This window comes from Gymnoscopelus braueri (genome assembly GCF_963280865.1).
Source record: "Gymnoscopelus braueri genome assembly, chromosome: 2".
Taxonomy (NCBI): Eukaryota; Metazoa; Chordata; class Actinopteri; order Myctophiformes; family Myctophidae; genus Gymnoscopelus; species Gymnoscopelus braueri.
This window is the reverse complement of record NC_137604.1, coordinates 59,240,990-59,268,350: the sequence shown is the minus strand read 5'-3', so window position 1 is coordinate 59,268,350 and position 27,361 is coordinate 59,240,990. Positions and strand designations below refer to the sequence as shown.

The 27,361-nt window shown below is 44.0% G+C and overlaps 1 protein-coding gene across 1 annotated transcript; it reads left to right on the top strand.

The window, feature by feature from the left end:
• The first annotated feature begins 566 nt into the window (after positions 1-566).
• On the top strand, positions 567-22,681 carry LOC308101763 (uncharacterized protein). The gene is made up of 12 exons (XM_080451229.1): positions 567-866; positions 2,635-3,129; positions 4,957-7,235; positions 7,904-8,138; positions 8,567-8,655; positions 9,821-9,879; positions 10,560-10,726; positions 12,126-12,291; positions 13,232-13,423; positions 20,161-20,385; positions 21,274-21,457; positions 22,483-22,681. Exons 1-12 carry the CDS (start codon positions 812-814, stop codon positions 22,555-22,557), a joined length of 4,221 nt encoding a protein of 1,406 aa, XP_080307355.1. The 5' UTR covers positions 567-811; the 3' UTR covers positions 22,558-22,681.
• Positions 22,682-27,361: the final 4,680 nt, after the last annotated feature.

The following is a 27,361-nucleotide window of genomic DNA, read 5'->3' as shown; positions in this document are numbered from 1 at the left end:
CTCTCTCTCTCTCTCTCTCTCTCTCTCTCGTCTAGTTGACACCTCCAACTCCCATTCCAGTGGGTAGCCGGAAAACTCGCCCCAAAACACGCTCGCCCCATTTTTTCTGCCGACCGCACGCTGGGGCGGTTCTTGTATCCTTGTATTTATTTTTACTGAGGATAAGGTTAGAAATACGTTTAGGATTAGGCATTGTTTTACTAGGATACATTTAGGATTAAGGTTAGGTGGGTGTCATAGTTTACTGAGGTTACGTTTAGGAATACCAGGTAGAGACCGTCCCGAGGTCGCGGATTTGCGCCCGGGGCGACTGTGTTTTTGGGAGTCTTTTGGTATCCCTCCAGTGCCCACGCACACTCTCTCAGACACGCGCACACGCACACGCACACACGCGCGCACACACACACACACACACACACACACACACACACACACACACACACACACACACACACACACACACACACACGTGCATCTCATTTGGGTCAGACTCAGCCTACATGCTGGTTGTCCCTGACATTCTGACAACACTGTGATTTCCGTTAGAAGGAAACGATGAAGGAAACTTTCTGACGCGTCTGTCTGTCTGTCTGTCTGTCTGTCTGTCTGTCTGTCTGTCTCTACACTCCGTAGCTACGGCACAATTCACAAACCTCAGTCTGTACCACAGACAGACTCGTCTGTAAACCGTTGCTTTTCATTCCTCTGTGTTTCTTTCTGTGATTCATTCTAACGGATCAAACGCGGAACGCGAACATTTTGCATGGATTTAGGATTAACTGATCGTTACTGAAATGTCTGAGGATTGGAAATGCAGCTCCACGTTAATCTGTTACAGTTTATCATCATCATCATCACTAATAAAGGTAAGAAGGAATGTTTTGATGATGGACATGTTCTCAAATATCAAATTATAGGCTGTTTGTTGAAGGTGGGCGTTTCCTTACAGTATGTTTTAGGCTACTGTAAAAGATCAGTGGTTCTCAAACCTTTTCATGTCAATAATGACCCCCAAAATGGCATGTATTTGGCTGCGGACCCCCCATCTCAAAAGTATTTTTTTATCTACAAGCTCATAGCGAGGCACTCGGTGCCGCGGTATGAGCTTGTAAATCTGTTTTTTTATACTTTGGCTATTTTTGAATAGCCAAAGTATAAAATATGGTTAAAATGATTGTGATGCTATATTAACACATTTTGCTGGGGACCCCCTGTACCCCCCAAGGAACCCTGTGGGTCCCTCACTGGACCCCAACTTTGAGAACAACTGGTCTATAGAGATCATCTCATGTCATACATTCATGTTGTTTTTATTATTTCTCATAATAATGTGTTGAGCTTGTAGATTTGCTATATTTCTTTTTTTATTTAGAATCAGAGATGTATTTTATAGAGTCTGACTTCTGCTTTCATATCTATGATATGAAAGCAGAAGTATCTAAATATCTATGTATCGATGTATCTATTATACAAAAGCAGAAGTATCTAAGTATCTATGACTATGATACGAAAGCAAAATTCAGACTCGATAAAATACATCTATGATAGTCTTGATCCAAGGCTAATTTAGATTTTTTCCGCCTATGACATTCCCAAAATAGGACCACCAGGTTGAATATGTGGGGAACTGACTGTTACAGTAGCCTATATGTCTGTGCCTGAATATAATAATAATATCTCACATTTATATAGTGTTTTTCTAAGTACCTAAAGACACTTTACACAGGGGGGGGGGAGAAAACAACATAAGAAAATCTACTTTATTAGGGAAGAAAACACTAAGAAAAGGCTAAGACTAAATAAAATCAATAAAAACAGTGGAATGGTGAGACAGTGAGCAGGGGAAAGCCATATTGAAGAGGTGGGTTTTGAGAGCGGTTTTGAAGGTTTGCCTCTTGCTCGCAAGTTCAAATTGCCCTGGCCGGGGGTGGTTAGTACTACCCCAAACCAACCATCTCATTAAAGAACTTCTGAAACTCTTTTTCTCCCCCTCAGGTAAATCATTGGCCTCATCTGACCCACCTCATATAATGTGATATACCCAAAACTGTTCCTTTTCAGGATTCAAATTCAAAAGTATCAAAAGTAGCAGATCTACAAGATCAAAACGCATGTGTGACGCTGTAGTATGATCAAGTAGGGCAGTGGTTTTCAACACTTTTCATATCAAGGTCTCATAACGTTTGATGAGATTTAGACTCTCAGACCCAAAACTTAGAATATTTTGTTATCGTTGGATAAGATTTTGTCCACAATTCCATGCTGTATTGATGTTGGTATCAAAGAAGATGACAGGCAAACTTGATCAAAATAACATTTCTTCTACATTCTCTAATTGACTTCTTGTAAATTAAGTAATGCAGATGTTTAACAGTAATTTAACTCTTGAAAGCGTAAAATGTTACGCTCTCAAGAGTTAAAGATCTATAAGGGTCCATTTGGTTACCGACTCTCCATCTTTAGCTGGGGACCACCTGAAACCCCCTCAAGGACCACCGGTGGTCCCCGGACCACTGGTTGAGAACCACTGAAGTAGGGCGTTAATTTGAGAAAAAACTCAAAAAGGTAGAATATGGAGAATAAGAGGTTTCTACCCGAAAGCAATGATGAAACTCTTTTTCTTCTCCCTCTCAGGTAAAACATTGGCCTCATCATCCGACCCACAGTGCGGTGGCACGGTCCTCTTGGACCCTCGGCCCAGCGGACACATCAGTCTCACCCTATTGGGGCTGGTAGTAACAACCTCAAACAACAACACGTTCACACCGTCCACACACAACCAGACAAAGAAGACCCCCCCCACCACCACCACCCCCCCGCCGCTGCTGGACACGCTGTGCACCTGGGTGATCCACGTTCCATCCACCCAAACGGTACTTTTAAAGCTGATCGCGACATCATGGGTGGATGGCGGTGCCGGTGGTGGTGCAGGTACACCACCACCACCACCACGCATCTGGGTGCGCTGTGTTTGGGACCAGGGTGGTGAAGAACTGGTCCTGGAGGAGACCGGGCAGACCGCTGTGCTGCTGTCTGGCTGTGACAGAGACACCGCCTCCCTGACCGCCAGGAGAGGAGGAGGAGGACAACACTCTTCTTCACACGCTGTTGTTCAGTTGGTCTATTATGGTGAGAATTGATTGATTGATTGATTGAATTAGTCAGAACGTGATACAGTAAGACATTTGTTCTCAAAAGTGGATTCCTGGGACTCTCGGGTTCCTTTAGGAGGGGTTCTAAATTGACCCATACAAGTCTGTAACTCTGACAGTATACAAATGGAACCAAATTAGGGTCCATTTGGTTCCATTTGTATACTGTCAGAGTTAAGGGGAGACCTTGACATTTTGAAGTTTGAGAACCATTGCAGTAAGACATTTATGCCGAAAGGATAACACAAAAAAGGTCCTGGGGTCTTGTTTCCATTGTGGTCCTGTGTATTCAATTCATCAACATAGCGTAGGAAATTAACACAATAATACATGTCATCAACAAATACAAACACTTCTATGTACAAAGGAGAAAAGGGAAAAACGTCAGCAGTGAATGACACCTTTTTTCGATGGGAATTTACATTTAATACCTCCCCTTGTGGTCTCCTGGTAGAGTTTTTTTCAGGACAGTTTTGAAAGAGACCAGTGTTACACATCCTTTAATGCAGGGGTTTTCAACAGGTGGTCCGTGGACCACTGGTGGTCCGTGAAGGTATTGCATGTGGTCCCTGACCACATGCAATTGCTGACCATGGTCCATTGCTATTAGTAATGTAGGAAAGTGAAGACAATGTTGTCAGTTACTGGGAAGTCGGAGGTCAAGAAATTTCCACAGAAAAGGGAGTTAGAATCTCAAGAAGGGGAAGTGTACTGGATTGCCTGATTGAGTCATCATTATTATTATTTTTGAGCTCTGGACCACCAGTATATTGGATATAATTCGAATGAAATCAAGCCCATCAACATTCATCAACCTTCATCATTTAATTTCAAGCATTTTCTCCCACAGCACGTCTATTTATTCAAACATTTTCGGACATTTGATGGACATTTGCCCGTGGACCACCTGCAGGCCTAATTATGCCATGGACCACTAGTAGTCTCGTGGACCATTGGTTGAGAAACTCATCTTAGCCCATATCCCCTACCAATGGTCCCCAGGTTGATTCTTAGTCATGGTGGTGGTCCCTGGTTTACAATCAGTTGAAAACCCCTGCTATAATGGATGGTGTGTCAGGGCATTCCACATTTTGGTGGCAGAGCAGTAGAATGATAATTTTCCCATGTTTGTTCTAAATTTGGGTGGTACCGGTTCCAGATCAAGAATCTATCATCTACTGTTAAGTGAAGTCTGCTGTCAATAAAGTTACCCAATTACCCAGTTAGGAGTTATTGAGCCAATAACCCTAACTGCTCATTAGCCTAGTTTGACAGCCGGGTCACGAGGATTCCGGACTAAGGATGTTTTGTGACCTAAGTGAGAGGGCTGGGTCCATCCACGAGGGGTTCTTGTAATTACGTATGACCTATGTTATGTTATCTGATTCTTCTTGGATGCAATACGAAAAGTCGTGGCCAATATTGGGTTTTGTTGTTTACAGTAGAAGGCGGAATGAATGACAGCAATGCTCCACTGTAGTGGTGTGGAGGACTTTGATTACATCGGGCGGGGCTGGGTCAGAACCATGGCAAAGCTATTGTTCCAACCACACACATTTGTGAGAGAGCTGTAAATCTGTCAGTAGGGCCTAGGAAAATTCTTATCACATTGTATTTGTGTGTGTGTGTGTGTGTGTGTGTGTGTGTGTGTGTGTGTGTGTGTGTGTGTGTGTGTGGTGTGTGGTGTGTGGTGTGTGGTGTGTGGTGTGTGGTGTGTGGTGTGTGGTGTGTGTGTGTGTGTGTGTGTGTGAGAGAGCTCTCATGTTGTTTTTTCCACTTTCACCCTCCCTCTATCTGTGTCCAGTCCAGGAAGTTGTGAGGAATTCCTCGGCGCTCCAGTCCTCCGGCTCAGAGTCGAGACCCAGACGAGAGGGGCATCTCTCCAGCACCGCCGCAGCCCCGTCGTCTCAGACAGGAACTGGGTTTACAAGCGTGACGCCCGCTGCTGCCCAGCAGGGGCAGGAAGCTGGAAGTGGGGCAGCAGAGAGGGCCACAGGTCACCACCTCTCTCCAGGGCTGGAGTGGAGCTCGGTACCACCAAAGTTCGTCTCTGCTCCCTCCCTCCAGGATCAGGGTCGCCTGTTGCCTCGGCGACCCCCCTCGTCCTCTCCCCAGCCAGGGCTCACCGTGGTGGCTGGGCCAACTGATAGGGAAACTCCCCCTCTTCCTCAGGAAGAGCCAGACAATGGAGCGGATGTGTCTGGGGCCGCTCGCATCACCCAGGGCCACAACCACGCCAGGGACAGCAGCAGCACACATGTATACTTTCACACACAACACACACTGATTGTAGGCGCGGCCTCTCGCATACCGAGCACAGTAACGCCCTCGTACACGTCGCACACATTAGACGCAGACACACTCCCTCACATGCAGAGCTCACACACAGTGACCGATACAGTGGTCGATACAGTGGTCGATACAGCGGTCGATACCGCTGCAAACACACACCCAAGTACAGTCATTCGTACAGGTAAACACAGAGACCAACGTGTAACCACACACACGCCTCAAACTGACCCCGCTGTGGACAGCTTAAGCATTGTGAAGCATGTTCCCCCGTCTCGCTCTCAGCCTGAGTCTCTCCTCCTGACCTCCAGTTCTCCAGCGAGGCCCGGGGAGACCGGCGGCACGCCCCGGATCCCACGTGAGGGGCTTGGCGATGGGCATCCAGCAGCACAGAGCCAGTCCCCCTCCTGGAGGAGTCAGAGGAGTACAGACGGACTTCAGCCTGCTGCCATGACTCTAGCGGTCACACCTGACGTTGTTGCCGACGACAATACGCCGAGTGAACCGTGGAGAAGTTACTCAAACGGCACGGACTCCGATATCCGCGTTACGGCTGTGTCCTTTTCTCAGGCGCCGCACTGGATTAACCAATCACGTGGCTCAGAGATGGACACTGTGTCTGAGTCCGGGGTGGCAGTGTCCTCTCATCAAAACATTAGTCCAGTGGACTCGTCTACGCCCGTGGGGCCGGACGACGTCACGTCGAGTCAAACAGATGGATTTGTACCTTCTGGCAAATTTGAAAACACAAACAACACACCCCATGTTTCCAACACACACCCAGTCACTGCACAGAGCCAAACAGACTCTCCACAAAGACAACACACACCATCCCCATCCTCTCACACACTGAACACGCGGACAAGCAGCCCGGTGACACAAGCAGCAGAAACGCAACATGCACACAACAACACGAGAGACATAAGTGATGATCAGTCACACACAACTTCAAACACCTTGAACCATAAAGAGTTTTCCTCCACAAGCGGCCATGATGATAACACTAAAGACTACGCTTGGACTGCAGATTCCAGAGAGACTGCTCCTCCTCCGACCACTCAGGGGGATGATGTTGTCTCCACAGTGTCTCCAGACCCTGTCTTCTCATCATCTGACGTTAACGCCATAAACGTCAGTAAGGCCGACGTTGTGGACGGCGAAGAGTCTACTCGAGGGACGGCGACAAACGCCAAAGCATCCACGTTTAATTCTACACGTGGTGCACTCTTACCGGAGGTCTCCCATACACACACGACGGCGGTGCCTAATTATTCACCCACCCATGATGCACCTATCATGTCTTCTCTGCCCGCTGTTACACGTGGTGGTGGTGACGCGTCCACACAATCACCCGCACCTCTGACCTCCGCAGAGAGACTCCACACTCCTCCACCCCCTACCCGGGCCGATGGCAGCTCTCTGACCACCGGAGCACCCTTTCTGCACCCTTCCACCTCTTCTTCTGCGTCGCCACCCACGCGCCCAAGCCGCCACGACGATACCCACGAACCCAACAACAACAACGTGCCACCAACGCACCTGCTCTCTCTAACGCCGACACAAAAATACACATCTGAACGCACGCTTCCAACACAAACACCGCAGACCTCTACCACCCGCTCGACGACAACCGTGCGTCCGAGACGCAAACAATCGCCCGACTATGTGACCACCGCCCACACTGCTCTGTCCTCTCATGCCCCCCATGCCACCACGGAGCCTGAACAACAACACACTGGAGGAGGTCGAGGAGGAGAGACAACAATGGCCTCTTCTTCACCAGCAATGGAAGAAGTAACTCAGATTTTTTTTTCTTTTTTACTTGACCCATTAAGAGCTGAGGCCAAATGCCTTCTAAATCAGTAGTTCTAGAACTTTTTCCATGCCAAGGACCACCCAAATTCATATACATTTGGCCGTGGACCCCCCCCCCCCCCTATCTGAAGATGTTTTGTGCCAGGCCCCCCCCCCCCAAAAAAAAGAGAAGATTTGTGTTAAAAAGACAAAATTACACTTTCAAGATTTTTCAAAAATGAAAAAAACTAAACGATAGTAGTTCTACAAGCTCGCAGCGCGGCACGAAGTGACGCGCTGTGAGCTTTTTAGATCTGCTATCTTTGCATAGCCAACACTAGAATCTAAAATTACACAGAATGATGCTTTCTCGGTTTTAATGGGTTAAGTAGAAGTAACAATACCACAATGTAGAAATACTCGGTTGCAAGTTAAAAGGCCTGTGTTTAACCACTTGAACCCAGCATGCTTTGCTTATTCTGGGGGGGAACATTTGCCAAAAATAGCAGATCTACAAAAAGTAACTTGTAAAGCTGTCAAATAACTGCGCCTCTGAGAGTGGAAAAAAATATGGTTTAAAAAAATATACTCCAGGAAAGTAAAAGTATAACAAGTACAGTACTTTGAGTAAATGTACTTAGTTACTTTCCACCACTTGCTCTTCACAGCGCTCTGGCGATGGCCCAGACACGCCCCCTTCTCTCACGCCCGCCGCCGCCACCACCACCACCAGCGGTCCTCCAGGGCGACCCCCACCCATGGCCGACCTGTACCCCAGCCAGAGGAGTCTTCCAGCGGGCACAACGTCCAGCTCTCCTCCCTCCTCCCGGGACTGGAGCTCCGCAGTGACCCGTGTCATGCCAAAGTTTTACATCGTACCGGACCAGCCTGCAGCCCTCAAAGGTATAGTGTGTGTGTGTGTGTGTGTGTGTGTGTGTGTGTGTGTGTGTGTGTGTGTGTGTGTGTGTGTGTGTGTGTGTGTGTGTGTGTGTGTGTGTGTGTGTGTGTGTGTGTGTGTGTGTGTGTGTGTGTGTGTGTGTGTGTGTGTGTGTGTGTGTGTGTGTGTGTGTGTGTGTGTGTGTGTGTGTGTGTGTGCGCGCGCGCGCATTCAGCTGCCTTGGAGTTACAATAGTCATAATTTTGGATTGATTGATGATAGTCAGAAATGTAGAAGAAGAAGTTTAGGGATAAAGGGTAAGGCACCGGCGAAAATAGGGCCCTAAGGCTAAAAGGATAACACAACAAAGTCATGAGGACTTGTTTCCATTGTGGTCCTATGTATTCAATGCATCAACGTAGCATACAAACATTTGATGCTGGTTCTTCCACAGTGGAGACCATTGAGCTGCTCCTGCAGATCCTCGTAGAAGATTCCAGCTCTGCGTTTTCTGACGGACTGGAGGAGTACACCACTGTCTGGGTAGGAGAAAACACACATTTTAACAATGTATCCATGTCCACATAAAGGAGAGCATATAGCTAGGACACAAATATTAAAGGTTCAGTTAAGGTTACATTCACAAAATCATGGAGTATGTCTTCATGATACAATAAGAATGTCACTCAGTACTCTATGGGTATAAGTCACAGTGTCTTCGCCCTATAGTGGCTGCCAATTCTAGCAGAGACAGCACAATACTTTGCCAGCCTTTTTGCCTCCTTTATGGGCATCCCAAGTTGTTGAAACCCTCTAACAACCAGTCTGTGGGTATAATGTCCTAGGCTGCCAAATAGAAGCACAAATAGTTTGCACCTATTAGCCTATAGCTCTGAGATGGTATGTAGGAGTGGTTGGTATTTAATGACCTTATGGTCATAAAGGCTTCCTCTAGGCTAGGGTCAAAGGTGCAGGCTATCTCTAATGCAGACACTTCTCTGGACTCTTCATAAACCACAGCAACATCTGGTGTATTAGCTGTCAAAGACTCAAAGATGTCTGGGTTATCACAGAGATGAAACCTGGATGGAATTACACAGGAATGTTTTACATTTCATTGAGGATACATGATATTTTGATATTTCATTTGCAATGACACACACACGCACACGCACACACACACACACGCACGCACGCACGCACGCACGCGCGCACATTTGTACTTGTAAGGACGGCGATTTCATGAATGCCATTTCTTTTTCTCGTAACACTAACAAGCTCACATCGTTGTGAGCTTGTAGAACGGCTACTTATTGACTATAAATCAGGCATAACTTTAATCCTAACCCCTAAACCTAACATCTGAATACCTAATCCTAACCCTAACACCAACCAATCTTTTTTCTAACCATAAAACAACCATTTATCATGTGAGGACCAGAAAAAAACTGTCCTCACAATGTTTATTTGTCGATTCTACTACTACTAACACACACACACTCACACTCACACTCACACTCACACTCACACACTCACTCACTCACACACTCTCTCACACACACACACACACACACACACACACACACACACACACACACACACACACACACACACACACACACACACACACACACACACACACACACACACACCCCCCAGCAGTTTCCACAGCAGGCGATGTGATGTTGTTGCGCTTCTCATCCACTAGGTGGAGTCCTATCTACAGAGTGCCTCTGGTTACAGCAGGATGCTGGGGGTGTGGAGCAGGTGAGGAGGTGGTGATGGGGGAGGGGGGATAGACCAGTGGTTCTAAAACCTTTACAAGTCATGGGGGGGAGGGGGGGTTCCAGGGGGTCTCCAGCAAAAACAATGAATGTAGCATCACAATCATTTTAACCACTTTATCCATTTATTTGTTGGCTATTCAAAAAAGATGCAAGCGTGTGCATCTTTGAGAGATTTTGAAAAATATTGAAAATGTTTGAAAAATGTTGTTATGAGCTTGTAGATCTGCTATTTTCAAACATTTTTTACTTTAACTTTTGGTACTTTAAGTATATTTTGCTGCCAATACTTTTGTACTTTTACTCAAGTAACATTTTGAACACAGGCCTTTTACTTGTAACAGAGTATTTTTATGTTGTGTTATTGCTACTTTTGCTACTTAAGTAAAATATCTGAGTAATTCTTCCAGTTCTTCTTCCTTCTGGGAGGTCCCTTGCACAAAACTTTTTCAGGTGGGGGTCCGCGGCCAAAAACATATCAATTTTGGGGTCCTTGACATGAAAAAGTTTGAGAACCATTGATATATGTTTTTATCATTATATATATGAAACTTAAATGACCCCCCCACCCCACCCCAAAATTGTAAATTGTCTATAATCAATTAAATTGCTCAATTAACTGCTGCACCCACATATACTGATGTGCTGCTGTGATGTTGTCAGTGGGCTGGCGGTGCAGAGCCTGGTGGAGTTTAGGACCAGGGGGGCTCTGGACTGGCTGGGCATGGAGGAAGGACCCGCCTCCCTGCTGGGCCGCACCGGACTGACCCGGGCCGTACGCCAGGGGCGGAGCTTCAGGGGGTCAAAGGTCACCAACATTACAGTGGGAGGTGAGTCTGAGAGGGTTAGGGGAGGGGTCACATAGAAGATTAGTTTGAGCCCAATTAATTCATACTTAGTCGCAGTGATGAAAGAAGTACTCACATTTTTTACTTAAGTAAAAGTATCAATACCCTATTGTAGAAATAGTCTGTTACAAGTAGTATAGTAGTAGCATATGTACAAGTTTGGTATTCAAAATTTACTTGAGTAAAAGTGCAAAAGTATTGGCACCAAAATATACTTAAAGTACCAAAAGTAAAAGTACTCATTTCACAAGTTTTTTAGATGTATAAAAATCCTTTGAAAATAGCAGATCTATCACAGATTTATTTCATGGGGAGAGGCGTCCAAAATCGATGTCCTAGTGCTTCGGGTAATATTTACCTCATGAATCGAATACAATTGTGATGAAATCTTTCACCATTCTCAAAGTCAGTAAATTCTGTGCACATACAGTATATCGTCTCTGTCGGTTGGAAACACCTCATATGTCCAAAACGGTGTTATTTTTCAGGATTCAAATTCAAAAGCATCAAAAGTAGCAGATCTACAAGCTTGTGGATTCGAGTTTTGAGTTTGTAGATCAGCTACTTATGATACTTTTGTGTGACGCTGTAGTATGATCAAATGGGGCATTAAAAGAGGTTTCTGCCCTACAGCAACGATTTATTTAAATTTTTTTGCTTTAATTTTGTAAAACTTAAACCACCTTTAAGTTCAAACATCTTGCAATCGCAATACTTTCTTACATCATCGAACCCTGTGAACCATGATGACACATGTCTGGAAAAAACAATTGGTGGCTGTATCTCAGAGTCAACACGTTTGGAACAAAGTCAATGCTTGGGTCTCTCTCACACACACACACACACACGCACACACACACACACACACACACACACACACGCGCGCGCGTACACACACACACACACACACACACACACACACACACACACACACACGCACATTTGTATTACGATACTTGTGAGGACATCAACATTTTAGGATGAAGATTCTATGAATGCCACTTACGCAATCTGTTCCCATTCTTAGCCGTAAGCTAAAGGCGAAATATAGCCGATCTCCATGCTATACGAGCTTCTAGATCGAGCTTGCGAGCTTGTAGATCGAGTTTGTAGATCGGCTATTTTTGGGTGCATGACACCAGCGCAAAACTAAGAATAATCAAGGATAACTCTACCTCTAACCCTTAGCACTTATCCCAACCTGAACCTTTTCTAGTAGTAAAACAAACAAAAAAATCGAACTAAAAATGATCTTGTTAGGAGTGGACCAGGAAAGTGGTCCTCACAACGTCTATTTCTCATATTCTACTAGTATACTTGTGGGGACATTTTGGTCCTCACAAGTATAGTGACACACACATCTTTGTGTCCCCTCCTCCAGGTCTGCAGGGCAGTGTGTGTGACTGGCTGCTGCAGTGTCCAGCGGGCTACCAGTGTCTGTCCCAGCCTGGCACTGCCAACCACAGCTGCTCGTCCGTCTGCCACTCTGACTACTGTCACCACCATGGCATCTGTACCCACCATCCACAGCAGCTGCCAGTCTGCCGGTGAGCACGCACACACACACACACACACACACACACACACACACACACACACACACACACACACACACACACACACACACACACACACACACACACACACACACACACACACACAGGGCTGTCACGATTACAAAATGTAAGTCGACGATTCATTCCGATTTCCGATTAACGATGTAATTGTGTTTTTGGTATTGAATATTGGAACGTATGAATGAAAATGCCTTTTAGGGCTTCGTAATAAAAAAGTGCACAGAGTAGATAAGATAAATAACTTAAATATACAAAGACATTTGTGACATATTTAATAATTGTATACTTTAAAAAAAGCGGAAATAGCTGATCTACAAGCTTACGTGTGATCTGTAAGCGTTTGTAAGCTTGTAGAAAATGTTCCTGGTTGTTTCATGGTTTAAAAAAGATTTTTAGAGTCAAGGTTTACGGTTATCAAATATTCATTTTGTGGTTAGGATTACGTTGAGCTCACGTTGTGAGCTTGTAGATCAGCTATTTTCGGCTTTATAGGCTTACGGCTCAAAATGGCGTTTTCTTTTTACAAATAGCATTCATAAAATCAGCAACCTAAAATGTTCATGTCCTCAAGTATAGTAATCAGGCGATAGTAACGATTTATCGTAAATTCAAACTGGTGACAATTTGAATCGATTTAATAAAAAATATATCGCGGTGCAAACAGTAGAGGGTGCGTTAAAAAAAGAGAGGAAAATACAGGATTTGAAAACACAGTATTGTAAAAAAAAAAAAAAATGAAATGAAAGGGAAGAAAATACTGGATTTGTGTAAAAGAAATAATTTGTCTGGAAAATAACGTATCGTGAAACTAGTATCGTGATTCGAATCGTATCGTGAGTTGAGTGAATCGTTACATGCCTAATAGTAATACAAACCTGTGTGTGTGTGTGTGTGTGTGTGTGTGTGTCAGCTGTCTGGTAGGAGATGACTTCTGGTACGTGGGTCAGAGGTGTGACATGAGGATGACCCGGGCACGCCTGGCGGGGACATGCTTCGCCATCCTGATCACCATGGTGATGCTGATCGGCATCCTGGCGCTGGTGGCCGTGCGGCGCTACCGAGCCATCCTGATCCAGGCCAAAGTGGACCAGACTCGGAGCAGGTACACACACACACACACACACACAAAGTCACACAGTCACACAGACACACACACGCACGCACACACACACACACACACACACACACACACACACACACACACACACACACACACACACACACACACACACACACACACACACACACACACACACACACACACACACACACACACACACAGACACACACACACACACACACACAAAATAGGATTGTTGAGATAATCTGTACCGATTTGCGTGATATTTGGACAAAAGCTGTAGGAGTAATATTAAAAAAAAGTTTTGCAAAAAATCTGCCTCCTGGTGGCGCTATAATAGGGCAATGTTAAAAGGGTGGCATTTGTTCCTCAACGTAGTACAAATGTGTGTGCAAAGTTTCACCGCAATCGGATATTGCGTTCATGATTTGCGTCATTTTGTTGAAAACTGCAAACTTTAGTCAATCTTGGCCAATCAGGATGGAATATGAAAAATCGAACAGATCCGCGTGAAATTTGGATAAAATCTGAAAGAGTAATGTACAAAGAAATTGTATATAATTTGTATTTAAAAACAAATAGTCTGCACCTAGCTCTGAGATGGCCTATAGTCTGAGATGGTATGTAGGAGTGGTTGGTATTTATTTAATGACCTTGGTCATAAAGGCTTCCTCTAGGCTCGGGTCAAAGGTGCAGGCTATCTCTAATACAGACACTTCTCTGGACTCTTCATCAACCACAACAACATCTGGTGTATTAGCTGTGAAAGATGTAAACTTACACTTGCACGCACGCACGTGCCCACACACACGCACACGCACACGCACACGCACACACACACACACACACACACACACACACACACACACACACACAGTCTGTGGATTGGGGTGAGCGAATGAGATCAAGAGAGTGTTTTTGGTATGCGGGGGAAAACTGGGTGGGTCTTAAACACACGATAACATTAAAAAAAACACACACACACACATGCATCTGATTATGCTTAGACACGTACAAGGATATGCTCCCACCCACACGCATAATTACTGTACACACACACACGTGTGCGAGGGTGTGCAGTACTGTATGTTCTGCATCCAATCAATCCAATATGCCACTTAAATAATTGAGACCCAAAAGCATTTGAGGTGAATTTGCGATAAGTAATACATAATTCTACATGGGTAAGGCATTCAAATAAAACATAGTATGGCTACTCACGCGATACGGAAATTGCAATGTAAACTTTTATGTCAGTTTAGATCATTATCTTGGTAACCGGAACGCTCACCCCCATTTCTTTCACGGACCGCTCGCTCCCAGCGGTTCTTGTATTCGTTTTACTGAGGTTAAGGTTAGGAATAATTTTAGGGTTAGGCATAGTTTTACTGAGGTTAAGTTTAGGAATAATTTTAGGGTTAGGCATAGTTTTACTGAGGTTAAGGTTATGAATAATTTTAGGGTTAGGCATAGTTTTTACTGAGGTTAAGTTTAGGAATAGTTTTCGGGTTAGGCATAGTTTTACTGAGGTTAAGGTTAGGAATAAGGTTAGGTTTAGGCATAGTTTTACTGAGGATACGTTTAGGAATAAGGTTAGGTTTAGGCATAGTTTTGCTGAGGTTAAGTTTAGGAATAAGGTTAGGTTTAGGCATAGTTTTACTGAGGATACGTTTAGGAATAAGGTTAGGTTTAGGCATAGTTTTACTGAGGATACGTTTAGGAATAAGGTTAGGTTTAGGCATAGTTTTACTGAGGTTAAGTTTAGGAATAAGGTTAGGTTTAGGCATAGTTTTACTGAGGTTAAGTTTAGGAATAAGGTTAGGTTTAGGCATAGTTTTGCTGAGGTTAAGTTTAGGAATAAGGTTAGGTTTAGGCATAGTTTTACTGAGGATACGTTTAGGAATAAGGTTAGGTTTAGGCATAGTTTTACTGAGGTTAAGTTTAGGAATAAGGTTAGGTTTAGGCATAGTTTTACTGAGGTTAAGTTTAGGAATAAGGTTAGGTTTAGACATAGTTTAACTGAGGTTACGTTTAGGAATACCTGGTGGCGACGGTTCCGAGGTCGCCGGATTTGACCCTGTGCGAGTGTGTTTGGGGGCGAGCGTTCTTGTATTCATTATCTTAAATCTAGGAAAAATAATGCTCTGAATCACTGATTCTCAAAGTTGGGGCCAGGGACCCTATGGGTTATTTGAGGGGGTGCCAAATGGACCCTTACAGGTCTGTAACTCTGAGAGTGTACAGAGTTATGGGGGGTCCTTGAAATTAAATCATTTGAGAACCACTCCTCTGAATGATGTGGCAATGCAACCAGTCTCATCCTCCTTCTGACCACAATGTGTTGATCAGTAATTGACCTTCTTGACCCTTTGACCACCAATTGAATAATTGTAGTGGAGTAAAAGTACAATATTTGCCTCTGAGATGTAGTGGAGTAGAAGTAAAAGTATTGAGAATTGGAAATACTCCACTAAGGGCACGGTCACACCAAACTATGGTTGCCCGCTGTTAATCTCTTAAAAGGTTGTGCGCGGCTGACAGTTTTTTGCAGCCAGTATTGTATGGCATGTACCAGCAGGCGTATAGAGCGCATAAACGCAAGGTGTGCGCGACACGCGGAAAGATGCGCAAGACCATGTATCCACGCATTTATTTGCATTGACGCGCGAAAATTTTCGGTTATTGGGTGGATTGTGGCCGTTTTGGGCGTTTTTTTTTTTACTTTATTTCGGTTTTATGGTTACGGTTAGGGTTAGGTTAGGCTTATGTTATTTAATTCTTATTTTTGCCAGATTTTACCGATTTTTTTTTAATCAAAAAAATAATTATAAAAAAATTAAAACATATATATATATATATTTTTTTAAACATAAACTGAGGGGGCACAATTTGAAACTGAGGGTGCCAGGCCACCCCCGTGGCGTCGGGCCTGCTATGACATATCTCTGCTGAGGTATTACTCCATATTTGTAGTCCATTCATTTAATTTCTCCCATATTCACTTAATTCCCCATAATACCTCTCTCTCTCTTTCATGGCTCATTGAGCCAAAACATGATGTAAAATAGATTGCTATATGCAGATATGTAAATGATGATTAGAACAATAGCAGCATTTGCAGATGGGTACATAAACGTGCCGCCATGAGGCGAGATTAAAAGAAGCAGCAGGTGCAGTGTTCCTAGGATGCAGTGTTCTTAAGATGCAGTGTTCTTATGATCATTCGAGCGGTTCTCGAGATGGGTGATGGATTTGCATAATCTACAGAATGATAGTCTGTGTATATGTCCACGTGTCTTTCTTTCGATATGCCCAAATATGGAGATGGCTGATGTCATGGTGCTGATACACAATTCTAACCTGACAAATATCAAGTTGTAGTTGTTGCCGTCGTCACTTTTTTTTCTATGCGATGATGTTAATATGCAATGACATCACACCGTCATCATCACAACCACATTTAATTGAATCGATAACTAAACAAGAGGTCATTAGAAAGAATTTTGTGTTGACTTCATCAACTATTCATCAACTAACCCGGGATCATTCATTTATGACACTGTTTGTCGGTGCTGTTGGTGTGTGAAATGCTTCGCTGGACGATACATCTGAGAGGAGGACCAAAGGGAAGCAGAGGTGGTGCTGTCACAGTAGGACACAAGGTGTACTACTTTGGAGTGGGAAATAATGACAGTGATCAGATTGAAGTCCACGTCTTCAACACAGTGTCTTTATGCTGGACGATCCCCCCAGTGACGACTGGAAGAGGAGGACGTCCTGTTGAGGTTCCCTCCGGGCGCTGCAAGCACACAGCTGTGCTTATAGAATATATCATCTACGTCTGGGGAGGATTTCCTTACTGCAACCTTCTCTATTCCTTCGATGTCGACTCCCACAGATGGTTCAAGCCAGAGATCTCTGGAACCATTCCAGGTGCGAGGGGGAACCACTCATCCAGTGTCTTTGGGAAGGTCATGTATATCCATGGAGGAACCACCCAGCTGGCTAGACGCACCAATGACATCTACAAGTTGGACACCACCACAATGGTCAGGTCTTTAATTAACACCAGAGGCACTCCACCACCTGTTTCAACAGGTCACTCTGCCACCATCATTGGAACAAAGATGTTTGTATTTGGGGACGGAGGGAACCTGCAGGACAAGATCAGAGTGTTTGACACAGAGACCAACTGCTGGCTAAACACGCCTTCAGCACAGATTTATGCAGACCCCTGGGGTCATTCAGCCTTTGCCTACAATGGAGAGCTATACATATTCGGTGGCTTCGGCTGGACTATCAATGATCTGTGGAAATACAATCCAGTCACCTTCTCCTGGAATAAGGTTGAGCCCAAGGGGAAAGGTCGATCGCAGAGGTATTGGATGAACTGTTGCATGGTGGGAGATCGCATCATCCTCTTTGAAGCTGATGATCTGCACATCTTAGATTTAAGTCCAACACTGAAGACGTTATGCAAGCTAGCAGTTATTCAGTACGGACTGAAGCAGAAGGAACTCCCACACGACATCAAGTGGGAACTGGCCGCCATGACTAACAAACACTAGAAAGATTCAGATGTAGTGTAGTGGAGTAGAAGTAAAAGTACTGAAAACTGGAAATACTCCAGTAAAGTAAAAATACCTCAACCTTTTTTTTAAGTACAGTACCTGAGTAAATGTACTTAGCTACTTTACACCATAGATATTAGAAACCTAGATACCTCATTGGCCTCTGCAGTTCATTGGGGCGACTGGTATCGCAATACACGGCTCTTCCGCCCTGCACCTGCCACTCAAAGTGACTACTGGCCAATCACAGCGCTCACAGCGCGTTGACTACTGGCCAATCACAGTGCGTCTTTTCCGGGACTTGTTAGTGCAATGGTTCTCAACCAGTGGTCCGGGAACCACCAGTGGTCCTTGAGGGGGTTCCAGGTGGTACCCAGCTAAATGATGGAGAGTTGATAACCAAATGGACCCTTATATAGATCTTTAAATCTTGAGTATAACATTTCACACTGTCAAGAGTCAAATTGTTAAACATCTACATTACTTACTAAACAAGTACACAATTAGAGAACGTAAATAATTGTTATTTTGACAACATCTAATCGAATGATAACATTCTAAGTTTTGGGTGTGAGAGGCTAAAGCTTATCAAACGGTGGTCCGTGACTCAAATGCTGAATAAATAATGGACCTTGGACCTTAGACCTTGTTGAAAACCACTGTTCTAATGCATTTACGTCCATTGAAGCAGACGGTCTCTCCACAATTAAAATCATCACAACTCCCTGAATTGTCAACCTATTTTCAAGCGGTAAAGTTTGTCACAAATGTGAGACATGGAGTTATGGATCCAGTAGGCGTAGGCCTATATTTGGTTACATCTAAATTGCATATTTTCATACCAAAATACTTTCAAGTAACAGTAATAGTCACAAAATATTTTTGTCTCCATTCACTGACAGACTACATGAAATATGCTGGCCACATTGCAGAATTGCCTTTATCCAACATCCTTCATGTTAGCTATTCAGGTCAGAACAGAGCTATCAACTTTGAAAGACTGAAATAATTGTTCATTTGAGAATTTTCTCTTCCAAAAACAGCAACTATAAATGAAAAGTCTGTGTTCCATATTTTAATGGCACTGAAAGTATAACATATAACACAAATACTCCAAGACAGCCAAAAGAATATCATTCCAAAGTCACAGAGCAGTATAGCATAATGGCAATAAAGATAAAATAATACCAGAAGCATATCATTTTCCACACGAAGCGACCATGTCTTATTTGAATTTCACAAATAGAGTGTGGAGTTTGCCAAGTTCCAACTAACTAGATGCTGCGCACAGCTGCTGCCTCTTAAAGGGTTAAAATCTGGGTTACAAAAAGACCCGCCCCCACCTGCCTCTGATTGGCCTACCAAACTTCCGCTTCTGTGACGCACACGGCAGCCCTGCGGAAGCAGGAAGTGCGCCCGAGATACGAACGCTTCAGAGCCGAATGAGGCGTCTACCTTTATATGTCTATGCTTTACACCACTGCTGCTGACAGCACAACCAGACTGCTAAGAGAAGAGGCTTTTGAAGTGGGAACAAGCAATACTTGCATTCTCCACTAGGTGTCACTGTCTGACTACCGCTGTTAGGTTATTATTACTTTTAACTGTCTGTAGAGAGGGAACATGACTAAATATTGTATCCTGAAATATCCATATCTGCCATGCAGTCTTATCTACTCTTACACAGTGATTGTACTAAATAAATAAAGTCGGGGCGTTTTTCAACAAAAAACTTTTTGACAATATACTGTCTTGCTGTCAGGCAGAGTTTTCTAACTTTCTAACTTTTTGTTCTTTCTTAACCCATTAAGACCTGGAACGCATCTGTGTCACTTTAGATTTCTTTGGCTATTCAAAAATATCAGATATACAAGCTCATAGCGCGGCACCGAGTGCCGAGTGCCTCTTTCTAAATCTGTTAGGATTTAGAAAACATTTTAGAGATTCGCCTCAGGTCTTAATGGGTTCAATTAACAATTAACGCCCTACTTGATCATACTACAGCGTCACACAAAAGCATCAAAAGTAGCAGATCTACGAGCTTGTAGATCTGCTACTTTGGATGTTTTTGAATTTGAATCGTGAAAAGTAATAGTTTTGGACATAATATGAGACGCTATGTTTTAAAAAAAAATGTGTGTGTGTGTGTGTGTGTGTGTGTTTGTACGTGTGTGTGCGTGCGTGAAGCTACCGCAAGTTCAATCATTTTGACGAGCTGTCGGGAAGGTTCTGGCTGCGCTCGTGGGCGGGGTCAGCGGCGGACTCACTGGATAACCCCGCCTTCACACGCTCCGACGAGTTACTACACCTGCGGGCGCTCGACCGCACCTGCTGTGGCCATGACGACACGATGTCGTTGGCTTCCACCTGCCCGAGCAACGGAACACACCTCAACACAGTGTACCCACACAGGTACGCACATGCACACACACACACGCACACGCGCGCACACACACACACACACACACACACACACACACACACACACACACACACACACACACACACACACACACACACACACACACACACACACACACACACACACACACACACACACATAGGGCTGTCACGATTACAAATTATTGCGATTAACAACACTAGAACATATGAATGAAAATGTTATTACTGTTTAGCCTTTTAGGCTTCGTAATCAAAAAATGCACATGGCAGATCTGACAAATAACTTAAATATACAAATAAATTATTACTGACATATTTAATACGTTATACTTAAAATAAAATAGTTATACGTTGTACTTAAAATAGCTGATCTACAAGCTAACAAGCTTACAAGCTTGTAGATCTGCTATGTCTGCTATTTTTGGAAAATGTATGAACATTTTTCAACGTGGAAACTATTATGCAAAATAATTGCACTTATCTCAAATAATTGTGATTTGGTGATTATGTAATAATTGTGACAGGTCTGGCCCACACACACACACACACACACACACACACACACACACACACACACACACACACACACACACACACACACACACACACACACACACACACACACACACACACACACACACACACAAAATGCACCCAAAGGGCATGAATGAACTGACCAGAGGATTAATTAATTATCCAGTCAATTAACTTTGTCTGTCTGTCTGTCTGTCTGTCTCTCACACACACACACACACACACACACACACACACACACACACACACACACACACACACACACACACACACACACACACACACACACACACACACACACACACACACACACACACACACACACACACACACACACACACACACATCCTCTCCCTCCATCAGCTCCCAGTACGTGTGGAGAGGCAGTGAGATGAGCATGGGGGAGTGTGTCCTGGACTCGGGGAAGGCCAGTGACCTGTCGGTGTGCAGCTGGCCAGTAGAGCCCATCCACTGGACCCCCTTCCCACTGCTGCAACAGCTGGCCTCGCAGAGCAGGACAGTGAGGACCCCCACGCTAAATAGACAGGTTAGTCCAGTCGTTTCTCATGTACAAAGGGCCCCCAAATTATTATGTTGTTGGCGTCGGGCAGAAACCCCTTATCTCCATATTTTGACTTTTTGTGTTTTTTTTCCCCTGTAAATTAACGCCCTACTTGATCATACGACAGCGTCGCACAAAAGCATCAAAACAAGTACCAGATCCATGGCTCGGACTGCTGGTGTAGCGGTCCGGGCACTTTGGCTCGTGGGTTCGAATCCCGATCCAGACAACCTTTGCTGCGTGTCACTCCCCATCTATCTCTCCCCATTTCCTGTCAGACTACTGTACTATCAATAAAGGCAGAAAAAGCAAATAAATTATAATCTTAAAAAGAATTTTAGCTCTACAAGCTCGAAACGCATCGCGAAGCGACACGTTTTGAGCTTGTAGATCTGCTATTTTTGATGCTTTTGAATTTGAATCCTGAAAAGTAACAGTTTTCAACATATGAGGTTTCCACCCGACAGAGACAATGTATTTGGCCACGGAAACCCCATCTGAAAATACCAATAAGATTACACTAAAGAATTATGATGGAAAGATGCAAAAAACATATGCAACGGTGAAGCGCTGTAGCTGGTTTGTGTGTGTGTGTGTGTGTGTGTGTGTGTGTGTGTGTGTGTGTGTGTGTGTGTGTGTGTGTGTGTGTGTGTGTGTGTGTGTGTGTGTGTGTGTGTGTGTGTGTGTGTGTGTGTGTGTGTGTGTGTGTGTGTGTGTGTGTGTGTGTGTGTGTGTGTGTGTGTGTGTGTGTGTGTGTGTGCACGCTTGAGAGAGAAAACGTGTGTGTATGTACAGCAGTGGCTCCCAAACTTTTCAACTCAAGACCCAAAACAGAAATTATACGTTTGCCTCTGGGACCCATCTAGTGAAACGGAGAAAAAAGGGCATATATTTACTCATGACCCATAAAAATTGGTCCGCGACCCAAACATGTGTCCTGACCCACTGTTTGGTAAACAGTGCTGTACATGCATTGACTGTGTTGTTGTTGTTGTTCTCCATCCATCCAGTTGAGGGCGCCACGGCCACGGTCCTACTGTGAAGGCATGGAGCTGGTCGACCTGGGAAAGAGCTGGACAGCTTAACACACACACACACACACACACACACACACACACACACACACACACACACACACACACACACACACACACACACACACACACACACATCTTTGTCGTTGCTTCTTTTGCATTCTGGAGCTCAAATGTCCTCAAGTTTCGTTTTGTTGATTAAAACTGGAAAGAAAAAAAAAACTTTCTGCTGCCTGTCTGTTTTGTATTTAGATTTTGAATTCTTGACATGGAATTGTATACTTAAAGGGCTAGTTCACCCCCAAAAATTAATAATTTGCCCATAATTTGATGACCGGCAGCGGTTCCAGTAGGAGACACAAAGAGTCTTTGTGTCTCCTACCGGAACCGCTGCCTACCAGTCCGCTGGTCAAATTATTGGCTTAGGAATGCGACAAAAACTAAAAAATATCCATGAATTCAAGTCTCCATGGGGTGACGTTTTTTGGGGGTGAACTATCCCTTTAAAGGTTAGTTCCACTGACATAACCTGGTCAACGGTCAAGATGAGTAAGTAGGTAAGTAGGTCAAAGTGGCTTATTGTTGAGTATCAGTGGAGCAACGAGGGTGTCTACTCCCCTTACTAGGTGCTAGACCAGGGAGATTATAGCTGATTGCTGAGGTGGGGCACCACACCTACCCTCTGCTGCCAATCTCAGTTACCCCAAGCCACGCTACTCATACACTAGGCCCCGTTTAGACTGCAGTCAAATCCGATTTATTTCTCAAATCTGATCGGTTTTGAAGGAGAGTAAGGTTAAGGATTCACATGTCTGTTGGTAGGGAATTCCACATTTTGGTGGCATAGCAGTAGAACAAATGTAATCCCTTGTTTGAGCCAAATCTAGGTTGAAAGTCATTTGGGGAGCTCCCTCTGGTGTTGTGATTGTGGACGTCATTGATGTTCTTGAAGTATTTTGACAGGTACGTGGGTGTCTTTGTGGTGTAGTGTATCTTGTAGACCAGGCCCATTGCAAGTTGCTGTACTCTGTCCTCTACCCTGAGCCATCCCACCCCAGCAAAGTGAGCAGGGGTTAAATGAGTTGTAGATGTAAGGCCAAGCAGTAGCCTGACCAGTTTGTTTTGGAATGTCTGGAGCCTTGTCTTGCATTCTGGGAGTGCAGTGTTCTACTGGGATACGAGGGTACAATGAGCTCTTTTAATTCATGATGGTGCCTGGCAATTAAGGGCTTTGCAGGAGAGAAGGTTAATTTCTCTTCTGGATTTTTTTGCAGGGTAGCCAATGCAGAGAGAAGATAATATGCTAGAAATGACTTTGTATCTTTTCCTAGCGCTTGTCATTACACGTGCAGCAGCATTCTTCTGGACCAGCTGGATAGTGCTGTTGTTGGGGGCAGGAGGCTGTTTATAAGGAATTTGCAATAATCCAGCCTAGAGGTTAAAAATGTGTGGACTGTTTTCTCTCAAAGGACATATCCTGATCCAAAGGTACCTCCCCACATTCCTGACGGTGGTGCTGGAGGCCAAAGAGAATGCATGCACCCATTGTAGCAATGTTATTAGATAAACTAGTCTTCCAGCTAATTAGTATCACTGCATATTTTGCCTGTTGTGACACATGCCACAACGCAGTCATTATGGGCGTGTCTACACCCGTGAGTGACACTAGCTACTATGACACACTCTTAACACATGAATGCATGGTATGTTTACTCTATGTCTTTTAATGGAGCACAATATTTGTCTTCTTGGCTGTTATAAAAGGATTGTTTCATATCGTCTCTGTCGGGTGAAAGCCTCATATATCCAAAACTGTGACTTTTCAGGATTCCATTTTTTTTTATAGCTAAAGTAAAGCAGATATGCTACTTTTGATGCTTTTGTGTGACACTAGTATGATGAAGTAGGTCGTTAATTTACAAAAAAACACAAAAAGTTCGAACGTGGAGATAAGCGGTTTCTGGCCTCTTATGATGATAATGTAACCACGACTTGATGATTAGGGATTATGCAGGTGCAACCAAATTGCAACCAGATTGATGAAATGTGTGGTCTGGTATTGTTTCAAACCAGTATCAATTCTGTTTTAACATCAAGTCTGTCTGAAATGGACACGATAACAATTGCAGACCTTGTCCCATAACAGAACTTTAGTCCAATTAACTCATTGTAATTTTTTGTATTTATTATGTGAAAATATACAAGTGTTCTGTGTATCGTCACTGCTGTTGGGTGGAAAACTTGTGTATGTTCAAAACTATTACCGTTTCAGGTTATTTATTTATTTACTTTTCATTCGTTTTCTTTTACAGTCGAGTTTCACTTTCCAAAAATGGCACAATTCTCTATATTTGTCTGAAATTACCTCTGCAAGCTCACAGCGCGTCACATGAAGTGCTTTGAAGAACTGTTATTTTTGCTACTGTTCAGCAACACCAAGTAAGGCATTCATTTACACACACAGTGTAAATATGTGCAAGGTTTCTGCCTGACAGTGACAACATAATATCGCTGTTGTCGGGCAGAAACCTCTTATCTCCACATTCTAACTTGTTGTGTTTTTTTGTAAATTAATGCCCTATACTTGATCATACTATACAGTGTCACACAACAGCATCGAAAGTAGTATCTACAAGCTTGAAACGCGGTGCGAAGCGACTTGTATTGAGCTTGTAGATCTGCTACTTTTTCTACTTTTGAATTTGAATCCTGAAAGGTAACAGTTTTGGTTTCCATCCGACAGAGACAAATATGACAGCGAGAGGAGCAGCAGTGGAATGTTGCGAGCTTAAATAAACCACTACATTAGTCAGCTGCTTGACACGTCACAGTTGAGTTAAGCAAGGGATAATTGACGGGTAGCCGGTCATTATTGATGAATAAATCCCGACAGGGTGATTATGCACCGACGCAAGGGATTTATTTATCAATAACGACCAGCTACCCGTCAATTATCCCGTTTATTATAGGGCTACTTAATAAATAAATGGACCCAAAAGTAACAACAAAACGAAGTATTTCCTTGGTTACGGCAATGAAAGTATTCCATAAGTGTTGCGCTGGGCAGACACGGTCGCCTCGGAAAACAAGGAAGTGTTGATCAAATAGAATACATTTGTGGTTACTGCATTGTTTATTTCTCGCTTCAAATGTTTTCAAAAACATTCTTGGGAGCAACGTTTAGTTGTAAATGACATGGTGTGATTGTTTACACGACCCAAAATAGGGGTGCCAGGGTTAATGTGGTTAACGCGCATTCTTTTGTTAAATTGTTAGTTTGTGATGACTGGTGTCTGAGTCAGAGTGACGTGGCCGTGGTCCTGCCTATATATGGGCGTATCGGGTTTGTTTATGGTTATGTCTGAGTCAGAGTGATGTCAGAGGTCGGCCCGCCCGCCCGCCGGCACTCCCATCGGCCAATTTTAATATAGGATAGATATATCAACAATATCAGACAGTCTACATTTCCCAACAGTAAATGCATGTATTTAATTCAGTCTGACCACAAGCAGGGATAAAAACACACATTCTCTCACACACACACACACACACACACACACACACACACACACACACACACACACATACACACACACACACACACACACACACACACACACACACACTCACAAACACACACACACACACACACACACACACACACACACACACACACACACACACACACACACACACACACACACACACACACACACACACACACACACACACACACACACACACACATTGAGTAGGTCACACCTCCTCTGGCATGTGGAATGTGATTCCATAAGGAGAGGGAGAGGACATGACTCACATGAGTGAAACACAATCAAATATGTAACAGTACAGTACAGTGTGATGCAATATCCTACGCAGCGCCACTACTGTATGTGTAGGAAAAACCCTTAGATAAATGAGGGCAACTAAGGAGATAGTGTGTGCGTGTGCGTGTGCGTGTGCGTGTGCGTGTGCGTGTGTGTGTGTGTGTGTGTGTGTGTGTGCGTGTGTGTGTGTGTGTGTGTGCGTGATACAGAGAGAGAGAGAGAGAGACGGTGTGGCAAGGAGAGACAGACAGGGAGAGCGCGAGACAGAGAGAGAGTGGGCGGATAAGAGGCAGAGAATGAGTGATGTAGGCCTACTGTATATGGATGGATAACTATTTCTTCCCTCTATGCAATGTTTGCATGCAAACAGCTCTGTTTACACATGTCTTTATTCCCATTTAATTATACGTACATTGTTTTGTTTTGATTGTTTTGTTCCACTTCTGCTTTGGCAATGTAAACGTATGTTTTCTCATGCCAATACAGCTCCTTTGAAATTAAAAATTTAGTGAGAGAGAAAGGGGTTGATATGCCGAGAGAGAGTGTGAGAGAGACAGAGAGAGAGAGACAGAGAGAGAGGCAGTGAGAGAGATGAGAGAGAATACTATACAGAAGCTACCTGGTAGCTTCTTCCATATAAGGTCTTTGTCAGAGCTGAACGCCAGAGCTGTGAGTTTCTCTGACTGTATGAGTGAGCAATGCAGGGGGGGGGCACATCTCAGTGCACCATGCAGTGTAAAGATGACTATGATGAGCGCTCTGATGATGATGATGATGATGATGTGAAACTGTGGATGGTGTTGAAAGGCAACCTTGAGAAATCCTCCCCGTGAGGGAGGAGTTACACAATGTAACTTACTGTTATCTGAACCTAAAACCCCCCCCTGGCACACCACACACACACACACACACACACACACACACACACACACACACACACACACACACACACACACACACACACACACACACACACACACACACACACACACACACACACACACACACACATTTTAAATCACCTATAG